Consider the following 14,752-nt stretch of genomic DNA (forward strand, 5'->3'; position numbering starts at 1 on the left):
ACCTAAGTAAGGATTACAACATGAGACTTTCCTCAGCTGTCCTTTGCTTTCCAATCCCAGACACCCTGCTGGGGTAATACATGTAATGAAGAGGACAGGAACTGGTGCTGTTATTTTTCAGGGCACCAGTACTTGTGACAGCCTGTCTTAAAGGTGTTCTCTTGTGTAAACAGCATTACTTGTTTCTTTGACAAAATACTTTCTCTTGAGAGAAGGAATGAAACACAGGATCATTTCTCAAGGCTGCTGCAAAAGAGTGCTGACAGGAAAGAGGAAAGCCAGAAAGTCCTAAAATAGGAGTTGGGAAATGATGTTGATGTTCAGAGAGACAAGTTCAGTTGATACTCCATAGCTCCATCTCTCTTCTCTGAATTGATCACCTCTGAACACTCTCATGTAATCTCTTTCAGATCCTGAGACTCCAGCACTATGTCTTACCAACAGCAGCAGTGCAAGCAGCCTTGCCAGCCTCCTCCTGTGTGCCCACCTCCAAAGTGCCCAGAGCCATGTCCTCCTCCAAAGTGCCCTGAGCCTTGTCCTCCTCCAAAGTGTCCAGAGCCTTGTCCTCCTCCCTCATACCAGCAGAAATGCCCTCCTGTGCAACCTCCTCCACCCTGCCAGCAGAAGTGTCCACCCAAGAGCAAGTGAGGCCTTCAGCACTCATCAGGACAGGGGAGGAGAAGAGAATCTGTCTCATGTACTTGCAAAGGAACACCTTCCCCTTCCCTCCAAAGTCTTTCATGAATGCAGAGGAATCTTCTAATCTTTTCCTTCTCCATGTTCCTGTGATGACCCCTTACACAGAAGATTTCCTGCTTTTGCTATCAAGAGCCTGCTGAAAATGTCTGTCCTCAGTGATTCAGTGTTCCAGATACTCAGTAGGAAATGTAGCTCTTATCTACCCTGTGCACTCAGAAGATGTTTCTCAAGATGTCAGTCACCTTAATTGTAGTGCTGCCACTGTGATTCCTGAATAAAGCACAATCTGTTGAATGGTATTATTTGGTCCTTTTTTCTTTTTTCTTTTTATTATTAGACAGTTTTTATTTTTACTTCAAATCTTATACCCTTTCAAGGTTTCTCAGTCATGAGTCCCCTAGCCCATTCCCCTTCAGTACTTCTATAAGGGTGTTCACCCTCTCCCCCCATTCCATTCACACCCTCCTAACATTCCCCTGCAATTTGGGGCCCAGCCTTGTCAGGTCTAATGGCTTCTCTTCCCATTGGTACCCAAGAAGGCCCTCCTCAGTTACATATGCAGCTGGAGCTATGGGTCTGTCCATGTGTAGGCTTTGTGTAGTGGTTTAGTCCTTTGGAGCTCTGGTTGTTTGGTATTGTTGTTCTTATGATGTTGCAAGTCCCTTCAGCTCGTTCACTTCCTTCTCTAATTCCTCCAACAAGGACCCTGTTCTCATATATATATATATATATATATATATATGCTGTATCTCCATGTAAAGCAGGCTCTGAATGGCCATTCCTTCAGTCTCTATTCCAAATTTTGTCTCCATATCATCTTCTATGAATATTTTTGTTTCCCATTTTAAGAAGGACTGAAGCATCTGCACTTTGGTCACCCTTTTGCTAGAGTTTCATGTGGTCTCTGGATTGTATCATGGGTAATTCGAGTTTTAGGGCTAATATTCACTTATCAGTTAGTGCATACCATGGTGTTATTTTGTGATTAGGTTTTACTCAGGATGATATTTTCTAGTTTCATACATTTCCTTATGATTTTCATGAAGTTATTGTTTTTAATATCTGAGTAGTGCTCCATTGAGCAAATATATCTCATTTTCTGTATCCATTCCTCAGTTGAAGGACATTTGGGTTCTTCCAGCTTCTGGCTATTATAAATAATGCTGCTTTGAACATAGTGGAGCATGTATCTGTGTTGTATGTTGGAGCATCATTTGAGTATATGCACAGGAATGGTATAGCTGGGTTCTCAGGCAGTGCAATTTCCAATTTTCTGAGGAACCTCCTGACAGGTTTCCAGAGTGTTTGTACCAGTTTGCAATTCCACCAACAATGGAGGAGTGATAATCTTTCTCCACATTATTGCCAGCAACTGTTGTCACCTGAGTTTTTGATGTTAGCCATTCTGACTGGTGTGAGGTGGAATCTCAGGGTAGTTTTGATTTGCACTTTCCTGATAACTGAGGATGTTGAACATCTCTTTAGGTACTTCTCAGACATTCAGTATTTCTTACCTGAGATTTCTTTATTTAGCTCTGTACTCAATTTTTAATAGTGTTGTTTGTTTCTCTCTAGTCTAACTTCTTGGGTTCTTTGCATATATTGATTACTAGCCCTTTACCTGATGTAGCATTGGTAAAGATCTTTTCCCACTCTGCTGGTTGCCACTTTATCTTAATGACAAGTTCCTTTGCCTGAAGAAGTTCTGCTGTTTTATGAGGTCCCATTTGTTGATTCTTGATCTTAGAGCATAAGCCATTGGTGTTTTGATCAGGAAAATTTGCCCAGTTCCCAATGTGTTTGAGTCTGTTCTGTACTTTTTCTTCTATTAGATTGAGTGTGTCTGGATTTATGTGGAGATCCTTAATCCAATTGAATTAAGCTTTGTACAGGTGATTAGAATGGGTCAATTTGAATTCTTCTGCATGTTGCCCTTCAGTTGAACTGTAACCATCTGTTGAAAATGCTATCTTTTTTTCCACTGGATTGTATTAGCTCTTTTGTTAAAGATCAAGTGACCACAGGTGTGTGGGTTCATTTCTGGATCTTTAATTTCATTCTATTTATCTATTTGCCTGTCTCTGTAGCAATTCCATACAGATTTGATCGCTATTGCTCTGTTATACTGCATGATATCAGTCATGGTGATTCCCCCAGAAGTTCATTTATTGTTGAGGATACTTTTCACTATCCTGGGTTTTTGGTTATTCCAAATGGATTTGTAAATTCCTTTTTCTAACTCTATGAAGAATGGAGTTGGAATTTTGATGGGAATTGCATTGAATCTTTAGGTTACTTTTGGCAAAAGGCCATTTTTATTATATTCATCCTGCAAATCAAATCATTTTGCATGGGAGGTCTTTCCATCTTCTGAGATCTTCTTCAATTTCTTTCGTCAGAGACTTGAAGTTCTTTTCATATAGATCTTTCAGTTTCTTGATTAGAGTCACATTGAGATATTTTATGTTATTTGTGATATTGCATCAGGTGTCATTTCCTTAATTTCTTTCTCAGGCTGTTTTTCCTTTGTGTAGAGGAAGGTTACTGATTTGTTTGGGTTAATGATATACCCAGCTACTTTGCTGAAGTTGTTTATCAGGCTTAGTAGTTCTCTGGTGGAACTACTTAAGTATACTATCATATCATCTACAAATAGTGATATTTTGACTTTTCCCTTTAAAATCAGTACCCCTTTGATCTCCTTTTGTTGTCTGCTTGCTCTGGCTAGAACTTCAAGAACTATATTGAATAAGTAGGGAGAGAGTGGGCAGCCTTGTCTAGTCCCTGATTTTAGTGGGATTGCTTCAAGTTTCTGTCCATTTGGTTTAATGTTAGCTACAGGATTGCAGTATATGATTTTTAATATGTTTAGTGCCTTGGATTCGTCACCTTTCCAGGACAGTTATCAATAAGGGGTGTTGAATTTTGTCAAATGCTTTCTCTGCATCTAATGAAATGATCATGTATGTTTTTTCTTTGAATTTGTTTACATTCTGTTGATGGATTTCCATATATTGAACCATCCCTGCATAACTGGGATAATGCTTGCTTGATTATGATGGATGATCATTTTGATGTGTTCTTGGATCTGTGCAGGAGAATTCTTTTGAGTATTTTCGTGTCAATATTCATAAGGGAAATTGGCCTGAACTTCTTGTTCTTTGTTGGATCTTTGTGTGGTTTAGGTATGTGCATAATTGTGGATTCATAGAAAAAGTTGGCCACTGTTCCTTTGTTTTCTATATTGTGGAATAGTTTGGACAGTGTTGGTATGAGGTCTTCTATGATGTTCTAATAGGATTCTGTAATACACTTATCTGGCCCTGGCCTTTTTTGTTGGAAGACTTTTAATAACTGCTTCTATTTTCATTAGGATTGATGACATCATTTAGATGGCTTGTCTGATCCTGATTTAAGTTTGATACCTGATATCTGTCTAGAAAATTGTCCATATCATCTAGATTTTCCTGTTTTATTGAACACAGGCTTTTGCAGTAGTATCTTACGATTTTTTGAATTCCCTCTGATTTTGTTGTTATGTCCCCTTTTCACTTCTGATTTTGTTACTTTGGATACACTCTCTTTGCCCTCTGGTTAGTTGGGCTAAGGGTTTATCTATCTTGCTTATTTTCTCAAAGAAGCAGCTCCTGGTTTGGTTGATTCTTTGTATAGTTCTTTTTGTTTCTACTTGGTTTATTTTAGCCCTGAGTTTGATTATTTTCTGCCTTCTACTCATCTTAGGTGTATTTGTTTCTTTTTCTTTTTGAGATTTTAGGTGTGTTGTCAAGCTGCTAAGGTATGCCCTCTCCCGTTTCCTTTTGCAGGTACTCAAAGCTATAAGTTTTCCATTTAGCACTGCTTTCATTGTTTCCCATGAGTTTGGGTATGTTGTGCCTTAATTTTCATTAAATTCTAAAAAGTCTTTAATTTCTTTCTTTATTTCTTCCTTGGTCCAAATTGTCATTGAGTAAAGTGTTATTCAACTTCCATTTATTTGTGGACTTTCTGTAATTATTGTTACTATTGATGACCAGTCTTTGTCAATGGTGATCTAATAGGATGCATGAGATTATTTCTCTCTTCCAGTATCTTTTGAGGCCTGTTCTGTCATATGGTTTAGTTTTGGAGAAAGTACCATGCTGTGTTGAGAAGAAGGTATATTATTTTGTTTTAGGATGAAGTGTTCTATAATTATCTATTAAATACATTTGGTTCATGATTTCTGTTAGTTTCTCTATATGTCTTTTTAGTTTCTGTGTCCATGATCTCTCCATTGATGAGAGTGGGGTGTTGAAATCTCCTACTATTATTATGTGAGGTGCAATGTGTGCTTTGAACTTTAGTAAGGTTTCTTATGAATGTAGGAGCTCTTGCATTTGGAGCATAGATATTTAAGATTGAGAGTTCATTTTGGTGGATTTTTCTTTGATGAATATGAAGTGTCCTTCCTTATCCTTTTTAATGACTTTTGGTTTAAAGTCAATTTTATTCGATATTAGAATAGCTGCCCTAGATTATTTCTTCAGAACATTTGCCTGGAAAGTTGTTTTCCAGCCTCTTACTCTGTGTTAGTTTCTGTCTTTGTTACTGAGTTGTTTTTCCCATATCCAGCAAAATGCTGGCTCCTCTATACATATCCAATCTTTTAGTTTGTATCTTTTTATTAGGGACTTGAGTCGAGTGATGTTGAGAGATATAAAGAAGAGTGATTGTTGTTTCCTGTTATTTTTGTTGTTAGAGGTAGAATTATGTTTGTGTGGCTACCTTCTTTTGGTTTCATTGCAAGGAGATTACTTCTTGCTTTTTATAGGGTGTAGTTTTTCTTCTTATGTTGGAGTTTTCCACTTATTTTCTTTGTAGAGCTGGATTTGTAGAAAGATATTGTGTACATTTGGTTTTGTCATGGAATATCTTGGTTTCTCCATCTATGTTAATTGAGAGTTTTGCTGGATACAGGAACTTGGGCTGGCATTTGTGTTCTCTTAGGGTCTGTATGATATTTGTCCAGGATCTTCTGGCTTTCATAATCTTTGGTGAGGAGTCTGGTGTAATTCTTATAGGTCTGCCTTTTTATGTTACTTGACCTTTTCCCCTTACTGCTTTTAATATTCTTTCTTTGTTTTGTGCATTTGGTGTTTTGACTATTATGTGATAGGAGGAATTTCTTTTCTGGTCCAATCTATTCAGAGTTCTGTAGGCTTCTTGCATATTTAAGGCATCTCTTTATTTAGGTTAGAGAAGTTTTCTGCTATAATTTTGTTGGAGATATTTACTGGCCCTATATTTTGGAGTCTTAGCTCACTTCTATACCTATTATCCTTAGGTTAGATCTTCTCATTGTGTCGTGGATTTCCTGGATATTTTGTGTTAGGAGCTTTTTGCATTTTCCTTTATCTCTGATGGTCGTGTAAATGTTTTTTATGTTATCTTCTGCCCCTGAAATTCTCTCTTCTATTTCTTGTATTCTGTTGGTGATACTTGTGTCTATGCATTCCTGATCTCTTTCCTAGGTTTTCTTTCTTTGTACTTCTTTATTGTTTCTATTTCCATTTTTAAATCCTGGATGAATTTGTTCAATTCCTTCACTGTTTGGTTGTGATTTCCTGTAAATTTTTAAGGGAATTTTGTGTTTCCTATTGAAGTGCTTCTATTTGTTTACCTGTGTTGTCCTGTAGTTTTTTAAGGGAATTATTTATGTTCTCCTGAAAGTCTTCTACCATCATCATCAGATGTGGTTTTTAAATCCAAATCTTGCTTTTCTGGAGTGTTTGGATATGAAGTATTTTCTTTAATGGGAGAACTGATCTCTGAGGATGCCAAGTAGTCCTGATTTTTGTTGCTTAGGTTACCGTGCTTGCCTCTTGCCATCAGGTTGTTTCTGCTGTTACCTTGTCTTGCTGTCTCTGACAGCTGTTTGACCGTCCTGTAGGCCTGTGTGTCAGTACTCCTTTAGACCTGTTTTTTTTTTTTTTCAACAGGCTCTGGGTACTGAGAGCTGTTCCTGGGTTTGTGTCCTGAAACCTCCAGGCAGGTCACTCAGAGCAGAAGAGTTGGTCTTACCTCTGCTCTCAGGTGTGTCAACACTGCAGGCAAATGGTTTTCAGCTCTGGGCTCAGGCAGAAATGGGAAGGGTCCTGAGCCTGTTTGCCCCTATATTTCCTTATTTAGAGGCACTAGGCAGGTTCTGCTTGGGCCGGGAATGTGAGCAGAATTGGTCATTTCCCCTGAGCTATCAGGATTGTCTGCACTTCTAGGAGACCAGCTCTCCCCTCACCCCTTTTTCTAATATGTACACTATTACAAGTTATACAAGGATTTGTATTTTGGTTTCATAATTTGGGACCTGACCACTTTCAGTCAGCTCTGCTCCTACTGGGCTGACCATCTAGTCCTATAAATTTGTCCTTGAAGGCATGGTTGCAGACTTTTGATATTCAGATGCTGGAATACATTGGAGAACATGGCGAGGTTTTTGTTTTTTTTCTCAAGTTTGCCTTACTTTTTGTGCTTCCTATATCCTGTAGGTCTTTAGTTTTATTCATTGTCTCCCAAGTCATTTGGCTGTAATCAGGCTTTGAATGACTTTTTGTCATAACAAAGATTATTTTGTGTTGGTTTCCTTAAGAGACACATTGATTTACTCTGCTTAACCACAATGTCTCCTTTAGCATATGCAAATTTAGGAAGACTATTTCATCTTAAGATATGAAGGTGTCATTATTCCTCTGATACCACCATGTATTTTGCTCTCCCTTGACTCCTTTCATGGACCAAATAGTAACACATTTACATCAACTATTATAGTTATATTTTTGTACGTTAATAATTGAAACAGCTATGCCAACTTTGGATTTTAAAAGATCTGTACTTCTTCTTAATATAATTATATACAGTTTGAATCACACTTCTCAAAATATGATATCATTATTCATTATCATTGACTATATCCAGTATATCCGTGTGTCATATTTTCTTAATTCATTCATTCTCTTTTAAGCAGCTATGTTGATTATTTTCAATATTAAAAATAGTGCTAAAACATAGATGGTTATGCAGGCATCTCTATTTTATTCCTATTTGATATTTTTTTTAAATATAATGAATGCAAGTAGTGGTGTTGAATCATATGATATTTTTGCTTTAGTGCTATTTCTTTGGAAGACCCCACAGTGATTTCTATATTTGCTTGGTTAATTTACTCTTTTACAATTTGAATATTTGTGTTCCTATTACTCCACTGCTGTGCCAGGCCCTTTAATTATGTCAATGATACTCATCCTTACACAGCTAAAAAGGTTCTGTTATAATTTTCATTTTTGTTTCTTTAATAACTAGAAATATTGAACATTTCCACATTTTTTTCTACTACCCTTACCACCACACCATTTCCATCTGCAAGATCACCATGTTCATCACCAATTCCACCATTATCACAAACAGTACAAGCTCTCACACTGTCCACTACTGCCTACCTTCACTACCATTGTCATCCTCACTACTCTCACCCCTACTAAGATCACCATATTCAGACTCATCACCAGTTACATGCCCATTGACTCCAGCAACAATATCACTTGTACTACCACTATCAATAGCACAATCCCTATAGTATAATTGGTCTATTAAGAATGTGGCTTGCAGTAATTTGCATAGGCAATCATACTCCAAAATGTGTATGTTTCATCTTCCCTTTATTTCCTTCTTATGTTTATTTTATCTATAATATTACAGATAAAGGTAGATGCAATTGTATATTATCCTTGTTTCTCAAGAGAAGTTTTATGTATGAAGCAAAAATATTTTCATGTTTCTATTATAGTTCTTCTACTTATTATTATCATTATTATTTTACATTAATTTTATATCCCATTCACTGCCCCTGTTCCTGGTCAACTCCTCCCATAGTCTCTTCCCCATCCTCCCTCACTTTTCCTAAGAGGTGGTAGGCTTCACTCCTGGGTAGTCCCCCACTCTGGTACATCAATTCTCTGTGAGGTTAGGTGAATCTTCTCTAATGAAGCCACAGACAAGGCAGCTCAGCTACAACATATTCCACATACTCCACAGCTCTAATTGTTAGGGTACACACAACACAGTTTAACAGATGGATATTGCATAAAGTTAACAATGTGTCTAAAAGGTTCAAATTGTCTTTCCTTCTCTTTTGCTCTCAACTTCCTTTTACACACCATAAAATTAAAGAAGCATCCTCTCATGGAGTCGCATTTATACAGATACTTTAAATGTTAATCTGGAGGCTGGAGACATGGCTCAGAGGTTAAGAGCAGTGAGCACTGTTCAGAGATCCTGAATTCAATTCACAGCGACCACATGGTGGCTCACATCATTTATAATTGCATCTGATGCCCTCTTCTGGTGTGTGTGAAGATGGCTACAGTATACACACATAAATAAATAGATAAAAAAATAAATGTAAAACATAATTAAATAATTTCCTCAACTACATATGCAGATACAGTTGTGATTTCCCTGTTAATTTAGAATATGAAACTACTGCAGAATTGCAGCATTTCTCTTTAAGTACTGAACACACTGGTTAGTTAATGTTATAGCAAGTACTGAATCCATTCTGTACACAAATAGTTCTGTCTAACTCTCTGAAGAATTGGATTGGTATTTTGATGGGGATTGCATTGAATCTGTAGATTGCTTTTGGTAAAATGGCCATTTTTACTTTATTAACCCTGCCAATCCATGAGCATGGGAGATCTTTTCATCTTCTGAGATCTTCTTCAATTCCTTTCTTCAGAGGCTTTAAGTTCTTCTCATACAGATCTTTCACTTGGTTAGTTAAAGTCACACTGAGGTATTTTATATTATTTGGGTCTATTATGAAGGGTGTCGTTTCCCTAATTTCTTTCTCGGCTTGTTTCTCTTTTGTGTAGACGAAGGCTGATGATTTATTTGAGTTAATTTTATACCCAGCCACTTTGTTGAAGTTGTTTATCAGGTTTAGTAGTTCTCTGGTGGGACTTTTGGGATCACTTAAATATACTATCATACCATCTGCCAATAGTGATATTTTGACTTCTTCTTTTCCAATCTGTATCTCTTTCATCTTCTTTTGTTGTCTGAATGCTCTGGCTAGAACTTCAAGAACTCTATTGAATAAGTAGGGAGAGAGTGCTCAGCCTTGTCTAGTCCCTGATTTTAGTGGGATTTTCAAGTTTCTCTTCATTTAGTTTAATGTTAGCTACTGGCTTGCTGTATATGGCTTTTACTATGTTTAGGTATGGGCCTTGAATTCCTATTTTTCCAGGACATTTATCATGAAGGGGTGTTGAATTTTGTCAAATGTTTCTCAGCATCTAAATTTCTATGCAGTAAAAATTTCTTTGATGTTGCCATTATCTATTTCTATATTTTAGATATGATGAACTGTTGTTTATATGTAAGCAAACATCAGGATATAATGGTTATAATTTGTTCCACATATTAAAGTCTATTATTATTTCATGCCTGGTACTTTAAACTGTTTTTTTTGTTTCCTTTCTTTCTTTTTTCTTTCCTTCTTTCTTTCTTCCTTCCTTTCTTCCTAATTTCCATTCTCTCTCTCTCTCTCTCTCTCTCTCCTCTCTTCTCTTTCTCTTTTGTCTCTTATAAAAATTAGTATTCATTAATTATTTTATTTCTTTACATTCCTAATGCTGCCACTCCCCAGTCCCACCACCATGGAATTCATTCACCAATTGCCCTTTCCTGGTATACACTGAGTGTTTTGCCCTCCCTAATAAGCCTTCTCCTTAGGGCACTAAGTCTCGACAGGACTAAAGACTTCCTCTTGTACTGGCTAGACAAAGCAGTACTCTTCTGCATATATGCCTGGGGCCTGAGACCAGCCCATGCTTGCTCCATGTTTGGTGATCCAGAAAATCAGAGCTCCTAGGATTCCAGGTAAGCATGGGGTTACTATCCCCTTAAGTTCCTTCTATGTTTCCTCCAACTCCAAAAAAAATGGGTCTCAATCTTCAATTAAGTACTTAGTTTTGAGCATCTGCATTTCTTTCAGTCAGCTGCTGGTAGAGCCTCTTTGAGGACAGCCATGCTTGTCTACCATCTTCAAGCATAACATAACATCAGTAATAGTGTCAGTTTTTGTTGCCTGTCACTGGGATGGATGACAAATTGGGCAGGTCATTGGTGAGCCTCTGCTTCTTCCTTGTCACTGCTCCTCCTCTAGATGTGAACACTCTGGAAACAAAACTTTTACACTCAGGTTAGAGTCCTCAATCTTCCACTATGGGGCCTCTAAAAATTGGAGTTGTTCTCTTCATACTCTACATCCCCACTCTCAGGCATCTATGCCAAGTTCACATATTTGTCCATCCTATTACTATAACATTTAGACTCTTGTGCTTGTTGAAGTCATTATGCTTCTAAGCACAACAGGATTGGTGAACATATGATCTTTCAGAGAATGTGATAGTAGTCACAGGATGAGGACAGGCCTAGGCCTGAATGCGTTTCAGTTCTGAGAGACAAACAGACACTGAGAAACTTAATCTACAAAATATCTTCAGCTGACAATCATTTGCAAATGAACAATACATTTTCTCCAAGTATCTTAGTAGGTATACAAACTATTCAAGTCCAGGACACATGACCAGCTGGAGATGTTCAACAGAAAGGGAATTCATTAGAATTTTGTGATTTTTTCCTGTTATCCTATACAACTTTTACTTGTTTACTATGGTTACACATTTGTATTTCTTTTTCCTTTTAAAATCAAATTTCTGTGTTTGCCAACAAGTGTGTCTCTATATTTCTGAGTGTTTCCTGTAGTTCTTCATTGGTTCTTGAGGTTTAGACTTGTGGCAATGACAACCAGGGTGACAGGCTGAAAGCAGAGACACTTAGGCACAGCACTGTTCTCAGTAGTTAGCAGTGGTTACAGTTTCATATTTGTCTTTCTTTTTCTTTCTCTTTCTCCACACCACCCCTCTCTTTACCTTTTTGGCTCCTCTCCTTCACTTTGAGGTAACTGTGGATTTTCTATATTAGACCTGCATGGGATGTTGTAGGTATTGGTGAAGGGGGAGATACATATAATACAGCACAACACTTTAGAACTCAAGGAAACTATCTACTGGTTAGCGAAACCATAATGTGTATGCCTAGGAGAAGGGGAGACCTGAGGACTAAGTGTTCTGAGGACTACATGCTGCTGTAGAGTTTTTCTCTGTTTGTTGCTCTCAAGGCCACAATCCTCCTCCTAATCTATGAGTTATATGAATACTTTAGGAGGTTTTCAGGTCCTCATTGTGCAGTGTACCTGACACAATATTAGTGATGGATCTTTTTCAAGCAGTGATACTGGAGCAGTTTTATGAATTAACTACCACCCTTAGAATATAGAAGGGTGAACAAAATTATCACAGGAGGCAGAGGGAGGGAGGGAAAGCCAAGACCAAGTGTAGGAGGAGATAGGGGAGAGAAGTACAGAGGGTCAGGAAATTTAATGAAGGTGTGTAACAGTGGGGGTTGGGGAACTGGGGGAAGGCATGAGAAAGACACAGATGCCAGAAAGTCAAGAGGGTCCCAGGACCCAAGAGGGATGATATTAGCTGATATACCTAAGAAAGGGGATAAAGAACTTGTAGCGACCATATCCAGAAGTTAGGTACAGCCCACTTTTGAGGGAAAGGGCCACCCACACATCTCAAAAATATTAGCACAGAATTGTTCCTGTCTAAAGTAAATGCACAAACAGATGAAGCAGACCCTGAAGGAAAGGATATGTAGAGACTACTCCACCAAGGGATCCATCTCATCTGCAGATACCAAACCCAGACAAGATTCTTATTGCCAAAATTGGTTGCTGAGAGGATCCTGGCATGGCTGTCCTCTGAGAGGCTCTGCCAGAGCCTGACCAATACAGATATAAATACTTGCAGCAAATCACTGGACTGAACATGGGACCACAATGGAGGAGTTATGGGAAAAACTTAAAAAGCTGAAGGGATTTGCAACCTTATAGAAAGAGCCCCATTATCAATGGACCATATGCCCCAGAGCTCCCAGGAACTAAATCAGCAACCAAGGAGTACACATGGAGGGACTCATGGCTCCAGCTGCTTGTGTAGTAGAGGTTTCCCTTATTTGGTATCATTGGGAGAGGAGGCCCTTCATCCTCTGGTTGCTCAATGATCCAAGGTAGGGGAATGCTAGGGGAGTGAGGCAGGAGTGGGTAGGTGAATGGTTGAGATCTCTTATAGAAGCAGGGGAGAAGGAGAATGGAATAGGTGCTTGTGGAAGTGAAACCAGGTAGGCAGATAACATTTGAAATGCAAACAAATAAAATAACCAATAAAATGAGAAAGATTTTATAGATGTATATTTTTAGCAAAAGTTGGTTAAGATGTTTTTCTTAGTGACTTTGACATAGAAAATACTGGAGAACCATTTAATATTCAAAAAGCAAACTCCTGATAATTAAAGGAGTTCTTCAGGTTGTGGAACAAGAACAATGGCAGCCCAACAACTACTAGTTGATTTGCGTTTTGTTAAGGCTGAGCTGGTGGTGATCCTGGTGATGAATAAATTCTTCTGCCAATTTTTGTTGTCAGCTTTTGGGTAGGATTTATTAAAAAGTTGTTTTTGAGTTAGTGTGGTCTTTGAAGATTTAAAGTAGAAGATAGTGTTGGCTTTTTATATATAAAAGTTTACATTTTTGATGCTCTGAAGGGTTTTTATGACTTTGCTTTAAGACTAATAATAAGGGTACTGGAGCTGCAGGTTCCCCGAGGTCCAGACACTACCTGGACCTGAAGGGAACAATCAAGAGCTCTCTGCACCCAAATCACATGGGAGGGAGAGCTAAATCTTCAGAGGGGCAGACATGCCTGGGAAGCCAGAATAGAATACACTCTGCCCACATTTCTGACTCCAGAGGAAAACACCTAAAGTCATCTGGGACCTCAGTGCACGGGGGCTCCCAGAAAAGGCAGTGCAGGCCCTCCTCATTGGCACCCTCTTGTAGAGCTCAAAAGCAGCCCCCCAGGAGCAACTTGAGCTGCAGGACCATAGGTAAGACCAACTTTTGTACTCCAAGCGACCTGTCTGGTGGACTCAGGACACACAGAGGCAAAATTCCTCTGAGACTGGACACTTCCGGTTTTTAGCTATAGCCAGAACCTCGCTGATCCAGGACCACAGCTACCTGCTACCAAACACTGTGGGAGAGAGAGCTCACTGCCCAGACAGGTGGGCACTCGTGAGACTGCAGAGCCGGAGAGACCAACAATACTGCCCACCCCTGCCCACATTCCTGACCCAAGAGGAAACTGTATAAGGCTTCTGGGAACCAGAAGACAGGGGCACTGTTGGGGCAGGTCTCCCCGGTCCAGACACTGCACAGACCTGAAGGGACCAATCAGCAGCTCTCTGCATCCAACGTGGGAGGGAGAGGTAAACCTTCAGAGGGGCAGACACGCCTGGGGGGCCAGAAGAGATTACACTCTGCCCACATTTCTGACTCCAGAAGAAAACAACTTATGCCATCTGGGACCCCAGTGCACGGGGGCTCCAGGAAAATGTGGCTCAGGCCCTTATGGTTGCTGCCCTCATGGAGAGCTCAAAAGCAGCCCCCCATGAGCAACTTGAGCTACACGACCACAGGTAAGACTAACTTTTCTGCTCCAAGCGACCTGCCTGGTGGACTCAGGACACAGTGCCACAGGAATAGCTGAAGACCAGTAGGCAGGAAAGACTACACGCCTGAAAGCAGAACACTTTGTTCCCACAACTGGCTGAAAGAAAACAGGAAAACATCTACAGCACTTCTGACACACAGGCCTAAAGGAAGGTCTAGCCACTGTCAGAAATAGCAGACCAAGGTAACCTGATGGCGAGAGGCAAGAACAGGAACCCAAGCAACAGAAACCAAGACTACATGGCATCATCAGAGCCCAATTCTCCCACCAAAGCAAACACTGAATATCCAAACACAACAGAAAAGAAAGATCTAGATTTAAATTCATATTTGACCATGATGTTTCATGTCAAGAAAGACACGAAGAACTCCCTTAGAGAA

At 39.1% G+C, this 14,752-nt stretch overlaps 1 protein-coding gene across 1 annotated transcript; it reads left to right on the plus strand.

Moving 5' to 3' along the window:
• Nucleotides 1–429: 429 nt before the first annotated feature.
• Nucleotides 430–648, plus strand: LOC116896117 (small proline-rich protein 2I-like). Its single transcript, XM_032897080.1, has one exon. The coding sequence runs from the start codon at nucleotides 430–432 to the stop codon at nucleotides 646–648; it is 219 nt and encodes a 72-aa protein (XP_032752971.1).
• The last annotated feature ends 14,104 nt before the right edge of the window (nucleotides 649–14,752 follow it).

This window comes from Rattus rattus, chromosome 3 (assembly GCF_011064425.1).
Source record: "Rattus rattus isolate New Zealand chromosome 3, Rrattus_CSIRO_v1, whole genome shotgun sequence".
Lineage (NCBI taxonomy): Eukaryota > Metazoa > Chordata > Mammalia > Rodentia > Muridae > Rattus > Rattus rattus.